General features: G+C 43.3%; 1 protein-coding gene across 1 annotated transcript in view; it reads left to right on the top strand.

The window, feature by feature from the left end:
• Positions 1-25,171, top strand: part of ABTB3 (ankyrin repeat and BTB domain containing 3) — a 221,929-nt gene that overhangs the window by 128,016 nt on the left and 68,742 nt on the right. The window contains exons 2-3 of the mRNA XM_083401216.1: positions 7,571-7,720; positions 18,881-19,085. Of these exons, the coding sequence (XP_083257342.1) occupies positions 7,571-7,720; positions 18,881-19,085 (355 nt within the window). The remainder of the gene's footprint in view (positions 1-7,570; positions 7,721-18,880; positions 19,086-25,171) is intronic.

Below are 25,171 nucleotides of genomic sequence, written 5' to 3'. Positions count from 1 at the left end.
TGTCATTAACCATGGTTTCCCATTGCATGTGCACAGATACAGCTTCTACTCTGGAGCATTAAACCATGCAAACCATGGTGTGGAGACATTGCTCCAGATGACGAACAACCAACATGGTGTTCTTCAGATGTTGTTTGACTCTGAACTCACACCAGTCCCTGAAAGCATGGCCAATGGCCAGTGATGATGGGAATTGTAGCACTAACAACATCTGAAGTGTGCCTTGTTGGCTACCCCTTCTTCAGACAGAGAGAAAGGAGGGTGAAGGTAAATATTCACTCAGTTTACATATTTTGACTCAAATAGATTTGTTGTGTTGCATCTGCAGTGAAGCTTCCTAAATAGAACATCTGGTTGACATTAAACTTAAATTATCTTTGTATGATTTAACAATATGTTGTTGTACTTTTGTTGTTTTACCATTGAGGGTGATAGTCGGGTTCTCCTTTGCTATTCCATCTTCTTCATAGAATCATGGAATTGTAGAGTTGGAAGGGACCCTGAGGATCATCTAGTCCAACCCCCTGCAGTGCAGGAATCTCAACTAAAATATCCATAACAGATGGCCATCCAACATATACTTAAAAACCTCCAAGGAAGGAGAATCCACCACCTTCCAAGGGAGTCCATTCCACTGTCAAACAGCTCTTACCATCAGAAAGTTCTTCCTGATGCTAAGTTGAAATCTCATTTCTTGTAACTAGAATCCATTGGTTTGGATCCTGCCCTCCAGAACAGGAGAAAATAAGCTTGTTCCATCTTCCATGTGGCAACCCTTGAAGATGGCTATCATCTCTCCTCTCTGTCTCCTCTAATTCAGGCTAAACATACCCAACTCCCTCAACTGCTCCTCAGATGCTCTTTGCTTATCATCTTGGTCACCCTTCTCTGCACCCTTCTGGCTAGTTAATAATCTTCTTATATTATGGTGCCTGGAACTGGACACAGTATTCCAAGTATGGTCTGACCAAAGCAGAACACAGCAGTACTATTACTTCCCTTGATCGGGACACTATAATTTTGTTGTTGCAGCCTAAAATAGCAAAATATAACCACTCAAGTCCATTTTCATTCTTCCTCATAACCTGGTTCTTCCAAACACATCCCTTATATTCAACTACTTCAAATTTATCTGCATCTCCTGAACACTGAGATAAAAAGAAGATACTTCCTATTACAGTGGACGCTCGGGTTGCAAATGTGATCCGTGGGGGAGACACATTCGCAACCCACAGCACCATGTCTGCGCACGCGCGGGTCGCGATTCAGCGCTTCTGCGCATGTGCAAAGCGCCGAAATCTGGAAGTAACCCGCTCTGGTGCTTCTGGGTTTGGCGCGGTGCACAAACCGAAAACACGCAACCTGAAGCATCTCTAACCCGAGGTATGACTGTATTTGTAATCTCAATGCCGTGTAGAGAAGAAAAATAATATTGATCATTGCTTCAGCATCTCAGCTTGAAAGAAAATTGCTGTTATAATAGAATTTTATTGACTTCGTCCTGTATACGTTAACAAAATTAACTACATTTAAACTCCACATAAAAGTATAGTACATTTAAACCTCTACTTAAAAGTGTACATAAAATGAAATTCTCATTGTAAAAACACCTCAAAATCAAGCATTAAAATGAAATATTGAAATAAGGAAGACTGTAGTTGTCTAAAATAAAATACAGATACCTTTTCCTAAAACTGGAGGACTTTACTGCAAAAGAGGCTACCTTCCAAGTTACATATTGATCACTTCTTTGTAACAGAAAGCTTAATTCTTAGGTTACTCTCCAATAGTTCATGTTCTTTCTTAAGAACTCTGTACAGCAACTATAAAGAACCTTATAGATCCTTATAATCCTCTGGGCCTTTCTATCTGGTCTTCATTACTCTCTGCAGGCCACACCCTTCCCTGGTTCTGTTTTGTACCTTCCTTGATAATTTATGCCTGGACACATTAATCTTGCTTGCTTGGCTCGAGGGATGTGTCCCTCTGTCCTCCTGTACGAAAGGAAAACTAACATTCGTTGCTCCACCCCCTTTGCATTTGGCCCCACCCACCCCTGACCTACAGCCTCTGCGGTTGACCTAGAAGGGAATGAGGCCCTTGGGCTAAAAAGGCTATAGGGTGTTCTCTAATATCAGAATAAAGCTGACATCCAAGAATATAATGAGGCAAATAGAATTGCTGTTGAATTATGCAGAGTTGCATCCATGAGTACCTTTTATATAATCACATCAGAAGTTTATTTACAGTTAATAGCAGTAACCTCTGATTCCATTCTAACAACTGAAGTGCAATTCTTCCATTAAACAGAACACTTTGACCTTCTTCTTCCTTCTTTCTGGGCTTGTCATTCTTTCATCCCCTCCTCCCATTCTCATTTTCACTTCAAGGAAGGCAAATAATAATAATCTTGTGGCTCTGCCTTTTGCTGTATTTGTCAAGTGGTGGGAAATTTACCTTTGAGAGTGGGAAGGGCTGGTCGTGTCTTCTGGCTAATTCATATAATCGGCAAAAGGGTGAGCTATTGCATACCCTCCAACATTCCTCAGCTGAACATTGGGATGCGTCTTGTGCTGCTGCGTGAGTCAGCTAACCACCTCGCCTGCCACAGCAGCCCCTACCTGGCAGCTGCTCACTCCCTTTCCTCCTTACTCGCTTCCTTCACCTGCTCTTTACCTCAGATCATGACAGCAGTGGCAGCTTTGGTGGTAGCAGAGAGGGTCCGGTAAGAGCAGTGGCGTAGCGTGGGTTGTCAGCACCTGGGGCAAGGCAAGTAATTTGCGCCCCCACCCCGCTGCACTGTCCCTCCCCCAGATAGTCCCTCGCTCTCTCTCCGCACCGCACCGCACGCCTGGCACCCTCCCCTCCACAGTGGGCAGCGACCCGGCGGCTCGGATCGGATTCGCACAGCCAGCACTGCAGTGAGAGAGAGAGAGTGAGCCAGGTAGGGGCAGAGAGCTGCGAGTGCGAGCGCCCCCCCCCAGATGTTGCGCCCGGTGCGGCCGGCACCCCTGCACCCCCCACGCTACGCCACTGGGTAAGAGTGTCGCATGTGTCTCCCACCTCCGCTCTAGTGGTGAACTGCTTCCCCCGTGCATAAGGGTTCTGCTTCAGAAGGGTTCCACTGAAAGCTCAAGCACCGGCTGCAAGCACCAGCTCATCATCATCCCCAAGTTTGGCAGCAGCGGTGCTGGAGGGATAAAACGGGACATTCCGGGATCAAATCAGAAGCTGAGATGGCTTCTGTAATTTTAGGAATGGCCTGGGAAAATAAGGACACTTGAAGGGTATGCTATCATGGGATAGGCTTAATCACATCTCAGCTTTCTCCAGGATGATTGGCCAGGCATGGATGTTTCACATGACTGGGTTCTGGAAACAGTAGTTGCAATTGCAATGTCGAGAAGTGTGATTGTCTGATATGTCTTCAGACTATATAGATCAACATACAAAACAAAGTGCCAGGCTCTTTAGCATGCTTTAGAAAAACTGTGCTGCTTTTTAGCACTTTTGCAAAGAAGAAGACGAGTGCATGGCTTTTACTACATTACAACATGAGTTCTGACTGTAGAATGGCAGAACCTCCCAAGCAGATTGAGAGCATTCACTTTCCACTGCTAATAACCAGAAGGTTCAAGCTGTGCATATCTTTCTACCCTTTGGGAGTTATTGACTGGAATCCAGACTTAGTCATGCCTGGAGTAGAGTCATTGAAATCAATGGAACTTAAGTTAGTCAGGGTGAGTCTGCTCTGAGCACGATTAAGTCTGTATCCTACCCACTATGTCATTGCTGCTGTACTAAAATGTTTGCTTTTAATCACTGCAAGCCAGTTCTAAGCTAAAAGTAATTGGATATATGAAGCTATTGTGTATCACATCACCTAAATAGTCCATTTAACCCAGTTTATTAATTGCCTGCCCTGATTGATAGTGGCTAATCATGGTCTCAAGCAGATTGAATGTAAGGGTTTGTCCACATTTCTGCTTGTCCTGCCACTTTCCCCTGGGAAAAACTGCTCTCTGCTTAATCGAAGCAAATGTCAGTTGGGTTTTGTGCAGATTGATGTTTGCTCTGATTCAGCTGTAAAGAGTGGGTTTTCCTGGGGAAAGTGGCAGGGCAAACTGAAAACTGCTCAGATCCATGCCTAGAAAGCAAGGGACAAGCAGAAAACCTCTCAGAACTTTTCTAGGCACTGGACAAGTGAAGTGTAAATGAGCCCTAAGGTTTTATAAATACACAAAAACATAAGAAAAGCCTTGATGGACCCTGATCCAGAGTCCATCTAGTCTAGCAGCCTGTTCATAGCCATGGTCAGCCAGATGCTTTTGGAAAGTACACAAGTAGGGGAGATGGCAATTGTATTCCCCTCATTGTATTCCCCACATACGCCAGTGTGGTGTAGTGGTTAAGAGCGGTAGTCTCGTAATCTGGGGAACCGGGTTCGAGTCTCCGCTCCTCCACATGCAGCTGCTGGGTGACCTTGGGCTAGTCACACTTCTCTGAAGTCTCTCAGCCCCACTCACCTCACAGAGTGTTTGTTGTGGGGGAGGAAGGGAAAGGAGAATGTTAGCCGCTTTGAGACCCCTTCGGGTAGTGATAAAGCGGGATATCAAATCCAAACTCTTCTTCATTGTTTGTTCCTAGTATTTGTTACTAAAAGCTATACTACTCATGAACATGGAGGCTCTATTTAACTATTTACTATTAGGCCTTTTTCACACTCTCAGAGATCAGCACAAATCCACTGAGGACTATTGAAGCTTATCATTTCCATCACACATGGACAGACACTAACCTTGCAAGGGGGTCTATAGAAATTGGTAGTCCACAGCAGGTGCCGAGATACACTTGTTAATAATTTCTAGCACATCATCAGTTGTCAGGGACTGTCTGAATGAAGAGGAGTGGTGGAAGGCACCAGCTGGGGAACCTCCAAGGGAAATCCCAGAGGAGGATGCTCAGAGCCCGGGAAATGGTAGTGGGACACTGAGGAGAGGTCAGATACTGAAGGGACAGCAAGGTTTAGTGAGCAGGAGGAACCCGTGAGAGGGAGCAGTTCAGACTCTGAGGCTGAAGCAGAGGAGGTGGGTCAAGAGACTGCTGGAGAACCTGTGGCACTCTAGATATTGTTGGACTCCAATTCCCATCACCTTGAAAATTAGTCATGCTGGATTGCCAAAGGTTTCCTACCCCTGGCATAGGCTTTCCTCTGATAGCTTGAGGGGAATGGGTGTCTGAGTCCTGGGCCATGACTGTAAGTATATGTATGTACAATTAAGCCCCCAGAGTTTCAGGATCCTCAACCAGGTTCATCATCTATATGTCACTGGAACAGAACAGAGATTCTGGAGAAAACTGAACTGAACCCAGCTTCTGCTGTGTAATGTAGTCATGTGCAGAGTGGAAGTAATGAGGCTGATTGACAGGAGCCAGGCATATCAGGAAACATGCAATACCAAGTAACAGGGCAGTACAAAGAAAGGACATTTATTAGCATAATTTTCCAGTGACACATGAGAACAGATTCTGCAGTTAGAGTTTATAGAGATGTTGTGCAGGAGTCTTTGATTCAGAATGACAGGCAAAAAATATGGCAGTAATAGCCAACAAAACAGAAGACGTCTCTTGCATATTCAGACTATAGGAGCCTGACATGCCTACCTACTTGTCAGATTTAAACAGTGTGACTGAAGCATAAAAAATACACAACTCATTAAGACTGTATTGAAATAAGGAAGACCTTGAACTGAGTGGGGGCATATGGAGTGATTGCTTCTTCAGGGATGCTAGGCTTTTCAATTAGAACAGGTCATTTTCAACCGTAACATTTTCTAAATAGAGCTAATGTGGTCTCAGAGCTTGGATTGAAGTGGGCTCACATTTTGGCCCCTTACTCAGCCCCTTTTGCTGAGGGGCTGGTAAATAAATAAAGCCAATAAACTGGATTTATGTGCTTCTCTCAAACATACCCTTGCTTTCCTGTATAAGCGGTGTATAATAAGTCTAACTAATTCACATAACAACTTTAAATCTGGTCCCCCTCCCCCCAAAAAGCTGAGTGAATATATGTTGGCTTGGCTTACCAACCAGTCACTATCTGTGTCACCACTCACTTCCTTTGCCATCTCCCGAGGCCTCTGACATGCGCAAAAGGCTTGGGAGAAATGCATGGTCTTCTCTCGTGTTTTGGAGTATGGAGAAGGCAATAAATATTGTAAGTCTCTCCTGTTGGTCAGAAGGGACTTGTGCTGCTCTTACCTTCTTGAATACAACAGTATAAAAATTTTTTTGTTGTGGCACAAACATTTGTGAACTAAAGATAGTCCATAATAAAGTTGTTTGTCCTCAATACTTTGTTGTTCTATAGGATAGTTTTGTGCACAGTTCACCTTTGTCCCTCAAAGTATTGCAGCAGCTATATAGAAGCAAGCTTAGCCCAAGCTGTGAATGTTTCCTCAAACACTTTTCTACAACTCTGCAAAGCACAGGAATTCTGTGTCCCACGCCCTGGGATTCCGTCTCAGCAGATTAAACTCTGTCAAAAAGATTCCCTGAAGGCAGGATTTTTGAAAAACACAATGATGCATGATGCTGAATTTCTGGAGTGGCTGGACATAAGTAGGACATTCAGCTACCGAGCATGTCACTGCCTCCAGGTAACTGGAGTAACTGCTTCCAGAGGCCTGATTAATTCAGCACAGTCTCCAAAACCTTATCCTCTGCTAACTGTGTGGCATCAGGAGCATCAGCAGCTTTCCTTTATTCCCAGAGGTATCCCCACAAGTACAACTGAGTTTGTCACAGGCATCAATATTGGCATTCTCATCAGAGAAGGGCCAATTATTTAATGGGGTAGGGAAAATGAATCGGTCCTCCATTTATCAATAGCAAGATTGGGATACATTAGGACCTATTATTAGGCAAAAGGGGCTGAGTGAGGGGACTTGCTGGATTTGCTTTCAGATGTGTATTTAGGTGTATATTCTTTGGGGAGTGGTGAACATTAGGGCCAGTTTATTTACCAACCACTTTGTGCCCCATCTTTTTAACCAAAAGTTTTATGATGACTTGGTCAGCTTCCATGCTGTTTTTCTTCACATATGTTCTTAAGATGTTGTGTTGTAGGAAAGTGACTAGAAGATGAGGAAATTTGTAATTTGGACATCTAGACAAATGGTCCTGGTGTACACGTTCTACTTGGTGAGCGATTCATACAGGAGAAATGATGTGAGACTAGACAGGGGCCATGGCTTGGTGACAGAGCATGTGCTCTTCATGCAGAAGCCCCCCCCCCCCCCGTTGACTCCCTGGCACCTCTGGTTTAAAATGAGTTCCAGGATTCAGTGCTGGGAAATATATCTGCTTAAGAAGCTGAAAGGTCACTGAGTAGATAGGAGTAGATAGAATTGGGGTAGGTGGACCAATGGCTGTGATCCATTACAATGTAGCTTCGTGTGTTTGAACAGACCTTTAAAATGTCCTTTAAAAAGGAATAATGAAAAGCTGCAGTAGCCTTGATTTTAAAAATTGCGCTGAACACCCCCCTTTCCTTCTCTTTTAACTCCAGGTGTCCCTTGCTTGCCAGAAAGTCTGAATCTTCACAAAGACCAGCAAAGGTCAAATAAGCCAGGGGAAGTCCAGATGTTTAGCCAATCAGAGTTACGGACCATCGAGCAATCTTTGCTTGCAACGCGTGTGGGAAGTATTGCAGAACTCAGTAAGTACAAAATCATTCCTAACCTTTCCCTCCATTACTTTTTATGAGCAATTATGTTCCGGTTTACGTAGAAAAACACATCAGGGTTGTGGAGGGAACCTGCTGTGGCAGGAAGAAGCAGAGTGACTTTTATACCCTACCAGTGGAGCAGCTTGTAACTCAAGTTTGAATAATGGTTAAACACTTTGCAGCGTAAGACCCAGGGAAGAAGCCAGCCATTTCAAGGTTGTTCGCAGATTTTCTAGAATATTGCGTTTTTGTATTTCCAGAGATGGAGAATCAACTATTGTTTGTTACTCCTTCACAAAAGGTTTTGGTGCAGGCCTGAGACCTGCACAGCACCTGTCAAAGCCAGTGTTCGAAACTCCCATTGTTCTAGGCGCATTTTGCAACAGGGAATTTCATTAGCGCAAGCAACTTCTGAGCTCTGGGCGCAGTACTGCACCTAAGATTTCAGATTAAAACTGCAGAGTGGAAGGAAAGGAGGACCTTTTTCTGCCTCCCCACTTCCACCTACTCTCTAAAAACTGGAGAAGAGACCCTCTTAAGAATCTTAGGAGGGTGGGCTGGGGAAGGACTGGATCATGTGAAAAATGAACATAATATTTTAGCTGCTGTTCATTCATTTTCATCTTTGTATTCTTGTTATAAAAAAAGTGTGCCTAGACATTCCATTGTTGCGCCCATAACCTAGGTTTAAGGTGCAATTTAGCTCCTAGCTTTCATATCTCAGTTTCTGACACTGGTCAAAGCCTTTGCATGTCTGCTGACTCCTCCCATGTTCTAATACTCTTATGAGGTGCCAGTGGCGGGTGGTCATTGGACCAAGGGGACTAAGATTGTTCTCTAAATGTTCCCCAGGTGCTTCATTCCCATAGCCTGGGAAGCTTCTGCCCAACTTAGGGAAGGAGGTATGAGGCTCTGATGGGTCCAAGATCCATCCTGCCATCTTCCCAAATCCCATCCAGCTTTTGGAAGGAGGCAAGAGGGTCTAACATCTTGCCAGAGCTCGGGCACCTCCTTCGCAAAGCCCAGGAAGCATATGCCCGGCTTAGGGAGGGAGGCACAATGCTCAGATGCAAGACATCAGGAGGTCACAACGTCACAAGCATGAAATAAACCCCTCACACTCCTCACAACTTAGCACCTCTGGCCCCAACTGTTCCCCTATGAAAAAATTCACTGCATGCCACTGTGAGGTGCAGGCTTATGGTTTCACAGCCAGCCAATACCCCCCATTTTTAAAATTTTATTTACCACACGGCCTGATTAAGAGTTCTGGAGAATTCAGAAACTTGCTTGCTATTTGTGACATTTTGCTCACTGAACGTTAGCAAACATACTTTTTGAATGTTATGGATGGAAATGCACATGCATGAGGAATCTGCGTGATTTGGCAGTGGGCTTGAAAAGGGTTACACATCTAAACTCCCCTTTCTCAATTCTGCTTTCACTTTACAAAAAACAGCATTGCAGCTCACATGCAGTTTGCACCTAACTTGCAGTTAGCCTTAATCCCTGCTCTGCACTTATTCATTCGTAAATCACTGTAAATCAAGAATGTGTTTTCCTGCTTTTGCACTTTAGTTGTTGCCCTTGTTGCTCCATTGCCTGCAGTTCTCTATGGGTGAGGAAGTTTTTTCAGCTCAAGGGCCACTGTCTGCCCTGTGGAACATTCTGAGGGCCACATACCAGTGGTGGGCTGGGCCAGAGAGAAAAGGTGGGTGGAGCAATGTATGTGACTTTTAATCTTTATGTGTGGCTGGAATGCAGCCTACTCTTGGCTGGCCCAATACATTTTGGCCCTTGAGGCAAACCACAAAATGGCATCCCCATCTCCACCGGGGAAGAAGGGATGAGTGAATATCTAAATCAGAAACAAGGGGTGGGGGACTAAAGATTTGCATCGGGATCTGCTGCCCCTTTGGATCCTGCCGCCTGAGGCTGTCTCCTCACCTTGCCTCATGCGTGGGCTAGCCCTGAGCTTACTCTACAAGTCAGAGGTTTCTAAACACACAAATCTTTCGATCCTCCATCCAGACAAAGATGAGGTTAAGAACACATTTCAGCCAAGCAAAAGTACTCAAGTAGGAGTGGAACAGGGCCACAGAATGGTGTGGCCTGTGGAGGGGGCATGGCCTGGTGGGGGTGTCCCAGGGGCCCTGCATTGATGTCTTGGCTTCACTAAAAGGGAGTGAGCACCTAAAAACTATTGTGTTAGCTGTCCAAGCGAGTGCCCAAGACAGGTCCTAGACAGAACAGTTGGCAGAGTCAGCTGAGTACTCTCCTAGTGGCATTTGGAAACTCTGCTGCTTCATTACTCTTCAGAGGCAGGCCATCCTAACAACTCCATCGCTTTTCTGTGGGGTTGGAGGGAGCAGCAAACCACATAGTGATCTGTCCATGACAAGCATAGACTCCCTTTCCCCCGCTGGTCACTTCTGTCTTACCCAATACAGAAACCCAGACTCAGCCATGTGCTCTGACATATTTGCAAGAGTATGCATATGAAGGCAGTGAGAAGCAAGGCGAGGAAGCAGCTTAGAAAATTGCTGTGATGAAAACTTACGGGAGATTTGACATTATTTTGTGTTTGGCAGCTTATTAAAAAAAATACAAGAAATAAAAACTAACTGTGAACCATAAGTCCTCATATAAAACCTAATACAGACAGTGAAATAGGGGATGGAGAACCCTCAAAAGCTGTTACAAATTCTGGGGATGAAGCAGTGAAATCTAAGAAGCAGGACTTACTTCCACTACTAGGGATTTATCTTTGTGGCCACCGTTTCTTTCCGCAGTGGCCGTTGTAAACAACACTATGTGATATACAGTACTGTTGCTCTTGAGGGTTTTGGGGACAGGAAAGTGGCACCTACCAGTCAGAGGTTGTCTGCAGGAGGTCCAGGTGGTGACAGCAAGCCCCCCCCCACTTAGTCCCCACTGGTATAGTGGTAAATTTTGACGTGCAAGAGCTTGTCACAACAGCTCCCAGAGCCACACACACAAAAGAATGAGCTGGTGAGGGGTGGTACAGTGGTCTTAACCACTACACCACAAGCATGACTAAGCTGCTTCTGCCGAACCAGAGCAGCGCATGGAAACGCCGTTTACCTTCCTACCGGAGCGGTACCTATTTATCTACTTGCACTTTGACGTGCTTTCAAACTGCTAGGTTGGCAGGAGAAGGGACTGAGCAAAGGGAGCTCACCTCATCACGGGGATTCAAACTGCTGACCTTCTGATCAGCAAGTCCTAGGCTCTGTGGTTTAACCCACAGCACCACCCGCGTCCCTAGTCAGAGTATACCTCCACTCAAATTCATGGCATGTTCACTCAGACCTAAAAAGAATGCACCAAGTGAAAAAATAAAACACCTTTGTTTGCACCTCTATAAATGGAGAAGCAAAATGGAGCATTTGTCTAGTCTTTCACCCAACCCTGCTGCTCCTAATTGTCATTGAAAGACTTCTAAAGACTCCCTTCATCACTGAGCCACCTATTCACTGATGTGCTGATTCTACATTTCTTAAAATAGGCAAATGAATCGGCATGTTCTGTCAGAAGCTTCTGCTGCTGCTGCTGTCTCTTGACATGCCGATAATAGCACCACTATTTATTCAGAATGTGTTTACAGGCTCTTGCATTCTTGGAGAGCTTTTGTTCCTTCAGGCATGGTTAATCAACTGAACTGGAGACCCTGGCACAGGGAGGGGGCAACAGGAATCCATGGACCTCTTTCTCTTCTGACATGTCCTCCTGCTGGTGCTGCAACTTCTTGAACTGGCTGTGCATCCATGACTTTAACACAGCTGGGCACATGGAAATTTAGCAGTGGAAACTCTCCCTGGCATGGCTATGGGTTGATGGTGGTTGTGGGAAATTAACATGCCAGCTCCCAGCCACCCACTGGAATGCTTCCCACCACTGCTGCGATGTAATTCCACCAGAGTTTATCAGCAGAGGATGGAGCCCACTGGAGGGCATTTTCCCCAAGACTCCGCTCCAACCTGGAGCAGGCTTTAATGGACAGCATAAGGAAACTGCTAGGGCCACTTTTCCAAACACCCCACCAAAGTCATTCTCTTCTTCTCCTAAATTTGTCAAGCTGCCAGCTTTCACGCTTCCTCAACCAGATTTCACCCAAGCATCCGATAAGCAGGATTTCCCCTACCACCCAACTGTCCACAGCAGCTGATCCCTGCTCTACTCTGTCAGAGCCTAGTTTTGCTTCTGTACTGTAGTAGGGAATGGGGCTTCCTCACCACAGACACAGATTACATCAAGTAATTTAAACAAGACGTTAAACCTGGGTTTGGAAACAAAGGTGCTTGCCTGAGGATGACTGGCAGTTTCTAGCATCCTCCTTGACATGCAGTTTTCATGTCCATTTATGGCTGTTTCCAAAGTAATGTAGTTTCTTGGAATTAGAATATCACTTCTCAAGAAATATACACAATAAAACATCATGTTCGGATGCTAGATTTGTCAAAGAATGCATTTTCTTCCATGGAGGAAAACACTGAAAGCTGAACGGCATGTTCAGAAATACAGCATGGCAGTTCCCTCCTGGGAACATACCACTTCAAATTGAAGGTGGAAGCCCGTATTCCTGAATGTTTCTTTGCAGTAAACAAACTCCCAGCTTGTTGAAGCTAAGGACCTTGGTAGTACAGGGATTCTGGCGAAGGCAAAATTTCAGGTTTGGGCAAAGCAAGACAAGGTAAAACAAAGCAGGACAAGGTCTAGATTCTGGTAGATGACCAAGAGATTGAGGACCAACATAACAGTAGTTTATCATTTTTTGAACTGGGTGAATGAATAGAGACCTTCAAAAACATAAATTCAGTCTATCCCAAAGCTACTTAAAGACAGCCTCAAAGTAGAATCATATCACCCAATCTCACTGATAAACCAAGACTACAAAATATTAACATCAATCTTGGCCAACTGCCTAAAATGCTTCCTACACAAACTAATTGCCCCAGACCAGACTGGCTTTGTTCCCGATCGCAAGATAACAGACCTCGTTAGGAAACTACTGCATTTGAACACAGCTAAACAACCAAATCCACACTGACAATCATGTCCCTTAAAGCCTTTGACTGCATGGAAAGGAAATGCCTAATAGAAGTACCGTGGTACCTCGGGTTACAGATGCTTCAGGTTACAGACACTTCAGGTTACAGACTCCGCTAACCCAGAAATAGTACCTTGGGTTAAGAATTTTACTTCAGAATGAGAACAGAAATCGCGCGGTGGTGGCGCGGTGGCAGCGGTAGGCCGCATTATCTAGAATGGTACCTTAGGTTAAGAACATTTTCAGGTTAAGAACGGACCTCCAGAACGAATTAAGTTCTTAACCCGAGGTACTGTACCACTGTATTAACCAGCAAGACACTGCAGGGACCTGTCGGGTGTCCATGAACCACTGGTACCAAGCCATAAGGAAACCACCCTACTAGAAATGCTCACAAGCAAACTGAAACTATAACAGGGAAAAACAAAGGAGGACACTTTCACCCCTCTATGGCTCCCCTTTATCACAAGCACAACCCAACAAGACAGTTACCGATCCCCCCTGCCATCAACATATGAATCAATATGGCTAATGTAACCTGACAATGACAACCCTCACACAAACAAAACATTCTTCTGCCAATCAGACACAACCAACCATACCTTGGGCTCTCTGACCTCACGCTCAGCCAACAAATAAGACACCAGACATGTGACCCTGACAAAAAAGCTCCACTCAAATATTCTCCCTCATCTCTCCCTTCCCCCTCCTAAAATTTCTCTCTCTCCTTTCTCCCCCCCTCCCCCTCTCTTTCCGCCTCAACTTGACATCGTCTACAACAAAAATAGTTTCAAACTGACTGTGATTTGTTTGCATGAAGGGTTCTACAATTTAAAAACAGACACTGAATGTACTTTTGTTACTTATGAAAAATCAATGAAAGCATATTTTTAAAAAATATAAATTCAGTAAATGAAGTACAATTGAAGTTTAACAATCAATAAGAAAGCAGAACTTAGCTAAGAAAATTCAAAACAGAACCATTTATGTTTTAATGGGCAACATGATTGCTTTAATTCTGTCTGCACTTCTAGATGATACCATAAAAGAAAACAAGACTTGAAGATAAGTTGCTTTAGAAGCGCATAAGGATAACCTAGGAACAATTAAGCCAAAACCCATGTGATTAATATTTTATATTAATATTAACCAGGTAATTAATATTTTGCAGCAAAAAAAGGTGAAAAAGAAATTGCAAACTTGCAACCATTACTTAATCATTTGTGAACCTTTAATATGATGTCCAACTAATTAATGGTTAAAACTCAATCCCTTTTATCGCTTCATCCCTCAAGTCAGAGTTAAAGCTATTGTGCTAAAAAGTAGAAATTGCTTAGAAATTAGAAATGCTTAATATTGAATTCTTTTGCTTTTGGTCAGTTTACTTGTTTTATCCTTACACCAGCTTAACTTTGCACCCCCCCCCCTTTATTTTGGCCATTTTGTTGATGCATTACAAATTTCACTTATTATTGGGAATAGTAATCAGAGCAACAGATGGGCATCAAGAAAGATACACAACAATAATAATTTACTCTTTGTATTTCAGTATTTCATTCTGATATGCTCCATCCTTGATTGAGGACCTGCTGTTGCTAGGCAACTCCTAAGAAATGGTCCCTTGTTTAGATTGCTTTGGTTCCAAACAAAACAAGGCAAAGCATTGAAAGGGAAACAGAGGCACAACATCTGGATTAGGAATAACATCCAGGACTCTTAGGCCCAGCACAATGTTCTCCAATGTTGCATCTCAAATGAAAACTGCCTACCACCTAACATCTTCAAGATGCGATTCATGCTAATGTTAGAATGGTGTGCCTATGCATCCATGATTGGTGGTTTCAAGTATATGTACCTAAAAAGAGAGGAAAGATTAATTTCCCCCACTTGTAAACTGCCTAAAAGGGTCATTTCAAGGTGGTACATAATTTCATAGACATATGCATTAAAACAATACAACCATAATACACTAAGTGAAGTGCAGCTGATTACTCAAATAATTGGAGGGTTAGCTTTCTATGTGCACAAATCATATAAAAAAAATGCATGGTGTGGTTTGCATGGTGTGGAGGTACTGTAAATTACAAGGTATTTCCAGAAGGTTTGTTTCTGGCAGTGCAGTGAGCTGGTTTGCACAACACACTAGGACATGTCCTTTTAGGGGGTGAAACTTAATTTTTGCAAATTTATTCAGTGAGGGGTCTTAAAAATATGTTTTTGGGTGTGAGGAATTCAAATCTGCCATTTTTGTGATTAGACAAAATTTAGCTTGATAAGTCTATGTTTGATGAAGAAGCACATAAACTGCTTTTGGAAAACCAAAGAATTTCAATTTTGCCTTTTGAAAATGTCAGGTAATTGGTCCATATTGCATATAAATTATAAAGGGTTTAAACAATAATTCACCTGAACTGAGTAATCTTAGGGTAAGCATCCTGATTCAGGTAGTAGCAGCTCTCAATGTGTCTTCATTTTTCCCTCTATATTTTGATGGAAGTTGGCTAACCAAACATTTCTACAAAATATTACATGGTTTCAGGGGATTGGTATGCAATGGAGCACACATCCATTTGGCCCTGATTCTACAGGATGACTGCACACCGAATCCATTCTCCCTTTTTCAATCTCTTGGGGAATTATAAACATCTGAGGGATGTAGGATTCATTCTGATCATAGTCATTTCCTAACAGCAGGAAAAGCGGGTGGGGAGTTGTTAAAATTAAAGGTTTGAGTCATAAGAATATTGTAAAGTAAGCAAAAATTGCAATACTCTGAAATCATGGTGGCTGCAGTTTGTTGGTTTATTCCTCCTGTGCCAGCGGTCATCTTCTGTTTTTGGTTTTAAGACTATATTTTTCTGGATGATTAGTCTGTGCCTTTTTGTATTCTTGCAAGTTACTGCAGCAACAGTTCTTTTGCATGCAGGGACACGTGTGTGTGTGTGTGTGTGTTTGTACTTACCAGATTGTGCTAATTGATTAATTAAGTGATGACGGCTACATCACACATATACTTACAGCTATGGTGTCCTGTTGCAAGAATCCTTCTTAGTAGCAAGCCCACAATTTGTGATATCTTTCCTACTTGATTTATTGCCAAATTCTAGCCTGAGTTTTCTACTAATACCCCTTATTAAACCTAAGAAATCTTCATGGCTCCTCCAAATTTTACAGTGCAGCTGTCCAGCAAAACAGCAAAAAATGAAAACATACGTGCACAAGAGGAAGGTGTTTATAAAAATGCACATATTGGTGAAAATAACTTATACAAAATTATTATATGGGGGCGGAATTGCTTTGCAAAATGTGAACACTGAGCAAAAGTGCATCCAAAAATGTATACACAAATGCGCTACAATGATGATGAAGTTGCATGGGAACTTTATAAAAAAATATGGAAATACAGAGACACCGAGAAACCAAAATGGATACATTTGCCCAACTCTACTTGTAACAGGGTGCAATAATATAAAAATAAGAATCCATGAAAATCTCTCTCTCTCTCTCTCTCTCTCTCTCACACACACACACTCACTACCATCACCAGCAGTCCTTTGTCCACTAGCTGATGGATGAAGCCAGGTTGACTTTCTCCTTGCCACCATCTTTATAACTGGTTGGCAGGAGACTGTCATTCCATATGAGGCTGAGACTCCAAAAGCCACAATTCTAGTAAATGAATGTTGCCAGTGGAGTTTTACTCCCAGTCTCTCACACCTACTCCTTTAACTGTAGGTATTTATATTAAGATCGTGGTTATTCTGAAGCGTTTTCCAGCTCCACATATGTTCCTATTCAGTACTGCATGAATACCAGGAAATCTCGGTTATGCAATCATAGGTCTCCAACAGAAGATTAGCAGATGTAGGAAGAAAGAAGAGAGTTTCTGCTTCTTGAAATAGAGGTGGAATTTGACCATATGCTTTCAGTCACAAGGAAAACAAATACTGTGTGCTGAAATGAATTTCTTGCCAGGAGCAACATATTGGAATGTGTCTGGCTCCTTTTGCCAAAGGAAGTCATCTGATTCAGAAACTGTGGCTTCAGATTTGGGTATAACATATGTTCCATGTGCGATAGCGCTATTTCCTAGTGAGAAAATAGCAGCAGCCTTTTCCATTGGTGGGGGTGCCTTTGAGATATTTCCTGAAGGGAATATGTTGATTTGTCAATTTGTTTGTGTAGTGCCACTTACTACACATTATTTTATTTTAATTGTATTCCATTCTCAGCCCAATATAATGTGCTGCTTCCCCCACCCCCTTATACATTACTGAAATTGCAAGATACTCACTACCCTGGGCATATTGTTCAGCAACCAACTGGTGCTTGGACATCATGGGTATATGTAGATGATAGTATCTGTGTGATTGGCACCGAATAACAAAAGGGGTTCATGCATTTTCCCTAAGGATTTTCTGTATTTTCTTTTCTGTATTAAAAAAGGGATGTAGGAAATAGTACTGAGTTAAATCACAGGCAGAGCAGGAGTGCCATGTCTTCATAATATTAAGCTGCCTTGTACTGACCAGGTGGAATAAAACACGTCTCTCCTACATCGGTCTCTACAGCCATAGCAGGCACTGCTACCTTCCAACAGCTTGACCTCACCCCCAAAGGCATACTACTTCATTGTCTCCCGAGGCAGATGGATGCCAGAGATACTGACCACTGCCTTAGACTGGTGCCACATCTAACCTGGCATTGTCTACTCAACCGGCATCAGCTCTCCAGAGTCTAGGGCAGGATCTTTGCCATCACCTGCTACCTGATCCTACCTGGGGTTGCCAGGGATTAAGCCTGTGTGCAATGCATGTTCTGTACCACTGAGCTACAGTTCCTTGGTAAAGCTCTCTAGAGCAGGCATCCCCAAACTTGGCCCTCCAGCTGTTTTGGGACTACAACTTCCATCATCCCTAGCTAACAGGACCAGTGGTCAGGGATGGTGGGAATTGTAGTCCCAAAACATCTGGAGGGCTGAGTTTGGGGATGCCTGCTCTAGAGTCTCCGGCAGGGGTCTTTCCCCTTCTCTCCCACTGAGCCATGGTCCCTTCTTGCTCTTTAAAGTGAATCAACCCTGTACCCTGAGATCATCGCCTGAGGTCCTTCTTCGTGCACCCCCTCCACAAGAAGCCCAGAGGGTGGCAACACATGAATTGGCCTTTTCTGCAGTGGCTCCCTCTTTGAGGAATGGTCTCCCCAGAGATGTTCATCTGGTGCCTACACCTTTAGGTCACAGGCAAAAACGTTCCCCTTCAACCAGGCCTTGGGCTGATTAACATATGATACCTTTTAATTGTGTTGTGGGGTGGGGATTATTGGTTTGTTTTTATTATGTGTTTTGTGGGGGGGTGGTTCTTTTGTTTTTATGTTGTGAACTGCCCTGAGATTTATGGATGAAGGGCATTATACATACACACACACACACACACAGACACACACATATATATATATATAGAGAGAGAGAGTGCCTGTACTTCTGAGCTAAGCTGAGCTGTTTGTATGAACATCACCTGGGTAGTGCATGCTCCACAGCTTCCTAAAATGCCTTAGTCTGTTATAAAGAGAGAATAATTACTTCCTGGCTGCAGAATGTTGTTGGATGTTGCTGTGCCTTCCCATTACTACTTTCACTAATACAAAATGGATAGAAATTGTAATAATAAATAACTGTTTCTTGGAAATGTATTATTTGCCTTAGGAGTGTGTGAGCAGGCCTGGTGTTAGGGGTCAGCATGGTTGGGCACCTGCCTGTGGTTTGGAGTTGATCCTGCAAAGCCTGTAGCATGCCACACAGGGGCTGTGAGGGTGGCAGGATGGCAGAGGCACCACCACCAAGCAGGTGGTGTTGGGCAGGGGCTCAGTGGTAGCACCATGCAGCGGATCTGCTAAAGCCTTGCGCCAACGGTACATCAGTAATGTTCGCTCTTCTGAATAAATCTTACAACCTAACATGAATTGCCACTCTTTATGCAACCACAGCCTCTATATTTCAGAATGGTGCTTAAACAAAAGAAGGCCTGAGGCTGAGATATAATTACACCCAGCCATAGCAATGATCCTGACTTCTCCCTTTCCAGGCGATCTGGTGTCTCGAGCAATGCATCACCTGCAGCCGCTCAGTGCGAAGCAACATAGCAACAGCACCCCCATGCACCACAAGCAGGGGTCGCTCTACTGGGAACCGGAGGCCTTGTACACGCTCTGTTATTTTATGCACTGCCCACAGATGGAATGGGAGAACCCGAACGTGGAACCCTCCAAAGTAACGCTACAGACGGAAAGGTAATGATCTCCTTTACCAACAGATCCACAGTTTTCTTATTAGTTACCGAACGCAGGCTAGGCAGTGTAGATTTCTCCATTAAGTCTATTTTGGTTATGATTGCTTTTTCTTCCTGGAATAAATTTCGCCTGCCATTAAGTGCTCTGGGGCTGACCCAGAATATATCAAAAATGACACCCAGTGGCTACATACTGTAGATTGGTTCCAGATGTCTATTTTGGAGAGATCTCTTTCACCCCCCCACCCCCCAAACTTTGTTCTCTTTTTGTCTCTTGGCTGTGCCTGTGATTTTGGAAAGGAAAATTAGAGGTTCTGTTTGTAGCTTAACAGGTTTGGTTTAAAATGTGTTTTTTTACAAATTTAATGGGCTTCAGCAACTGTAATTTGGGACTCAGGGACTGAGTAGAATATACGCAGTATGCGAAGAACAAGTTGTGGAGTCTATTACATTGCTAGTAATGCCTGTTGACATTCAGAGGTGACTTTGAAACATGTTCATCATTTAAGCCCTAGTTTTCTGGTTTTAGCCAGACTTAGAAGGCCAAAGAAGAGCCAGGATAAGGGTTGCATGTGTACAATGTGTGTATGTGTGAAATAAAATGTCCTAACTTGAGAAATTTGTTTGAAATAAGGGGAAATCTTTTGGGAGATGTTAAAGATCTGCATGCCAGAGGACTCTGGTATAACCTGGGTTGACCAAAAGTCAATAATGCTTCTGTTGCCTTCCAGTAGCCCATGAATAGATTTTGGATCAACAACAGCTGTTTGCAGTAAAGCATCTTGTGGGATCTGTGGCTGTGAGTGTATCTCAAGAAGTCAGTATATTTTGTTATGGGAGAGCTGCATAACCTGTCACCCATGAAGCCAAACTGAGTACACCAACAAGGCTGGTTCCATATATGAGGGGCCTCTCAGCTACATGTCATCTAGAGGGCGGCATTACTCCAGTGCAGCTCCCCCACTTCTTTGCAGTCTTGCCCTAGAATGGGCTTGCTTTTACTACAGTGGGTGACAGCAGCAGAAATCTGCAGGAGCAACCTGCCATTTCAATTTTTTCCACAATACCTCTACATCACAGATGTTGCGGAACTACAGTTCCCATAATTTCCACTTATTGTCCATGATTGGTGTTCATGTGAGTCCAATAACATCTGAAGGTCCACAGGTTCATCATCCCTACATAGCATAACTTTGGGGCATTGTAGGAATGTCAGAATGCTTCCCACTTCCTTGCTGCTCTCACACAGTAAATTTGAGGCAAGTAAGACAGTTAAGCAGGAGGGACCACCTGGAACACTACTGGACCCTCAATAGCTGCTCAACTATGTGGGTACTGCTTTGGGAGAAGGGTTATAGTTCAGTGGTGAAGCATCTGCTTTGCTTGCAAAGGGGCCCAGTTTCAGTCCCAGTTAAGCTGGGAGAGACCCCTGCCTGAAACCCTGGAGAGCCGCTGCCAAGCATTGTTGAATATACTGAACTAGATGGGCCAATGGTCTGATAGGCAGCTTCCTGTTCTACTTCCTAGTGGTTCAGTTAAGCTTCTGTTTTTGCTGCAGGCTTTCATACATGGCTGAAGGGCTGCATCTGGTTTGGTGAGTCACAATTGTGCAATCCTGGGTTATGGGTTAGGTCAGTTTGACATGTTTCACCTGAGTTCTCTGTTCAAGTGCTCTCAAATTGATAAAAGAAGAAAAGAAAAGAAAAGAAAAGAAAAGAAAAGAAAAGAAAAGGAGTTTTGATATATTTTAAGTATACTGCTCATATGATCTACTGTTTATTCAGTAGTTATTAATTTATATGCTGTACAATAATAGGGATGGGCAGGATCTATTTTGTTTTTCTCAGGATCCCCAAAGTCAACCAGTTGCAGCCAAGTGCAAAAGAGTGGCTTAGAAAGGGAAGGCAGATTTAGAAATAAAGATGAGGGTGCATATGAGTATATATTAGGACAGGAATTACCAATAGTTTTCAGTACCAAAACTGAGCTCACTGTTTTTTTGTACATTCTTTCCTTGTGTCCCCACCCTCCCACCAAGTTTCCATTTCAACAGCCTAATCCGGGTAGGGTGGTAGTGGAAGTTGTTGATAATACTAAACAATTGGGAGTTAAGAAATCCTTGGGGATCTCCTGAAAATCACCTAGAGATCCCAAGCTACTTTTTGCCTGCCTCTGCCATACAGAATGTGGAAGTGGCACAGCCACTGCTAAAATGACTTAAAATCTACATTGGACAAACAAAATTAGATGAAAGAAGTAGAGTTGCCAGGTTGCCGCCCAGAGCTGCTCTCCTTCACATGTCATCCTTTGTTTGGTCCCTTCGCAGGCCTTCCTCCCTCATCTGTAGTAGCAAGCAGAAAAAATACAGCTTTTTAACATGGCAGATAGGGCAGGAGTGGGGCAGACGATGCCCAGCTGGATCCCGCCCCCTCCTTGCCCTCTTCAAGATTTATGAAGCATTTCTTGGTTGCAAACTGGCACCTTTACAAAGAAGGGAACAGAATTTAGGGTATATATAGCCAGGTGCATAGAACAATGTGACAAGCAGGCAAGGAGGATTAATGGTGATTCACACAAGGTCATGTTTAGTTGTATATATTATATTTTCCCATCCCTGCTTTCAATAATGAATCTTAGTTTGTCTATTCTCATTCATTTACACTGATGCACATTTCAAATAGCATGAAAATAAGAATAAGAAATAAAAATAACAAAAGGTAATAAAATGCAGGCTAGTTTTGACATTTGTCAACAACTGCCCCATCCCCTGATTTAGTTACACTGCTGCACTTATTAAATTGTTAGTATTCTTGAAGCAGTTGGACTGTATTGAAATCAGACAAAGGTCTGCTCCTTTTTAAGCCCTGTTTGACAAATTCTCTTTCCCTGGAAAACCACTTTAGGAACTGTGGTAATGTGGTAAAGGCCAGAGTCAGCTTTCTGTATTGTTGCCAGGACCTTGTGGTTGGCTTTGGAAGGAACAAAGATACCTTCTGCTGCCTAATCAGATGTGCTGTGGTGTTTAGCAACAGAAATCTCAAGCGCAAAGGATATTATAGAGGCCCAGATCTTTCCATGGACTGAGTTATGTAATCTGCTTTTTCTGTTCCAGTTTTCATGCTTCCTCACAAAAGCAATTGGTTAATGTGGCTTTCAAAAGTTTTCTTTTGTATTTTAATTTCCACCAAAGGGATACTGGTGGTATTCCCTATTGTAAGTCATCCTTTTTAGTGTGTGATTTATTGGAAGCATTTCCCCTTGTGAATCTCCCTCTCCCTCTCTCTGATGCTTGAAAGAAAAATGAAATTATTCTTAGTCACATTTTTTTCTAAGCATTTTGCTTTATCTTATCTAACTTCCAGGTGTTTGTTCGTATTAACTTTGCTCTCATATTTGCATTTTGTTTTGTTTATAATGGAAAGAGTTAGATTGTTTCTTATTCCCTGGCTGTTTTATCCTGGCTTTCTAAATTTGACCCTCTGTAATTCAAAGTGAGATGTCCTTGGATGTTGTCACTGTAAGTGGCTTCCCCGCTTTATAAACAGACACTTCTTGATAAACAGACACACTTCTTCCCAGGGCCGGCCCACCCATGAGGCAAGGTGAGATGACAGCCTCAGCCATCAGGATCGACAGGAGCAACAGACCTCGATATAGATCTTTATTCCCTGCTTGTTCCTGATTCACCACTTATTCCCTGACAGGGAGGGGGCGCCATTTTGTGGTTCACCTTAGGGACCAAAATGTCTTGTGACTTCCCAAATGTGTCCTTAAAAATAAAGCCACGCCCATTTTTACGCTTTGGCCATCCCAGAGAGAATGTCACTGCTGAGGTGCTATAGCATTGTATTTTTCAATATCCATACAAGTTGATAAGGATCTGGGAGTGTTTACCTCCAAATAATCTACACCCTCTCAGCCTTTCAAGTCTACTATTGGTTTTGTTCCTCTCCATTCTGTGTGTGCTTGTCAATTTGATATACACCCTCCAAAAAATAATTTACAGTCAGATTTCAGGGGGTGAGGGTAGTGTCTTCTCAGTATTGCTGCTCCGCCTTCTTAAGCAAATGGTATCACTGCTGGGGTGAGGAAAGTGAGTGTGGCAGCACTCCTGTTCTCTACTGCTCCCACATTGTGGTGTTCCCTACTGACATAGTTTATTTCTGAGCATTATGTCCTATGGGTTTTCTAGATATTAAACAAGATGTATACGGTAAGTCAGCCCTCCTTCTCTGGGCCTACTTACATTTATCTTTAAATGCCAAGTGTTGTTTTACGCCTGAAGCTACTTTTTATAGTCCCAACAGGATTGGCAGGACTAAAACAAATTCAATGGCATGCTTCCTCCTTCTTAAGTGTGCTAACTCAGTAGAGGTGCTACATTAATTGCTGGGGGTTCCTTGCAAGAGCTGGTTGGCGCATTGTCTCTGCTTGCTAATTTGTGTGGGCTTCCTTTCCTTGGTAGCACCTCATCTGCCAACTGTGTTGGCACGACCCTTATCATTGCCCCCAAACTTGCTGTATAGTATTTCTTTTTCTATTATTCTGACTGAAAGTGTAGTTTTTACTGTCTTGGAATCAACATTAATTTTTTTTGGCAGGATACTGGAATTCCTCTCTGATGTTTGGGCTGGTTTTTTTGGGTTCATCCTATGGCCTTAGGGTGAAAAATTCATTATACCATTTCTGCTCCCCTCCCCAACTTTTCTTTTTCCCTTGAAGCCTTAAATGATTTGAAAGAGTCTGTCCACCATCCCCATTCCCTACCCTGCCTTTTAATTTCCAGTCTGAGTTGTGTGTGTTTGTCTCATATTGTTGAATGTTATAGCAGGTGTAGCCTCATTTTGCATATGTGTTTTCCAGCCAATGTATAGTGGGACCTGTTAAGAAGTAAAAGGGCAACAGGAGATGGAGTTGGGGCGGTGGGAATGAAGACACATTAAATTAATGATAAACAACCAGAGGGCTTTGTGTATGACCTATTTTTTTGTTTTAAAACTCTGGGAATATATCGCTAATATTGCTGGCTCCTTTTCCTGACTAGGTGTCATAGCACATGTCTGGAGTAGTTATAACTATTGTTGTACATAGGAAATTTCCATAAGCACAAATGCTTATAAAACAAAACAATTATTTCTTTATTAAATTGATATGACCCCTTTTGTGCAAAGACCACAGGGTGGCTTACAACACAGAACATAAATTTCCGCAGGTGGCATAATATCTGTACAACATAAAAATCAAAGCAGTTCTATAAATACTACCATACCATACTACCATAATAATAAGGAAACATAATAAGATACATGTTCTCATAATAGCAACGGCGTAAAATAGGAGAGGAGCAGTGGGGTGTCTAAGTTACAAAAACAGTGCACAGCAACAAAATTTTCTGTCTATCCATGTTGTTGTTGTTGTTTAGTCGTTTAGTCGTGTCCGACTCTTCATGACCCCATGGACCAGAGCACACCAGGCACTCCTGTCTTCCACTGCCTCCCACAGTTTGGTTAAACTCATGCTGGTAGCTTCGAGAAGAAGAAGAAGAAGAAGAAGAAGAGTTTGGATTTGATAACCCGCCTTTCACTCCTCTTCAGGAGTCTCAAAGCAGCTAACATTCTCCTTTCCCTTCCACCCCCACAACAAACACTCTGTGAGGTGAGTGGGGCTGAGAGACTTCAAAGAAGTGTGACTGGCCCAAGGTCACCCAGCAGCTGCATGTGGAGGAGCGGAGACGCGAACCCGGTTCCCAGATTACGAGACTACCGCTCTTAACCACTACACCACACTGTCCAACCATCTCTGTCGTCCCCTTCTCCTTGTGCCCTCCATCTTTCCCAACATCAGGGTCTTTTCCAGGGAGTCTTCTCTTCTCACGAGGTGGCCAAAGTATTGGAGCCTCAGCTTCACGATCTGTCCTTCCAGTGAGCACTCAGGGCTGATTTCCTTAAGAATGGATAGGTTTGATCTTCTTGCAGTCCATGGGATTCTCAAGAGTCTCCTCCAGCACCATAATTCAAAAGCATTAATTGTTTGGTGATCAGCCTTCTTTATGGTCCAGCTCTCACTTCCATACATCACTACTGGGAA

Source organism: Podarcis tiliguerta (assembly GCF_965153285.1).
Source record: "Podarcis tiliguerta genome assembly, chromosome: 10".
Classification (NCBI taxonomy): domain Eukaryota; kingdom Metazoa; phylum Chordata; class Lepidosauria; order Squamata; family Lacertidae; genus Podarcis; species Podarcis tiliguerta.
This window is presented reverse-complemented; position numbering and strand designations above follow the sequence as displayed.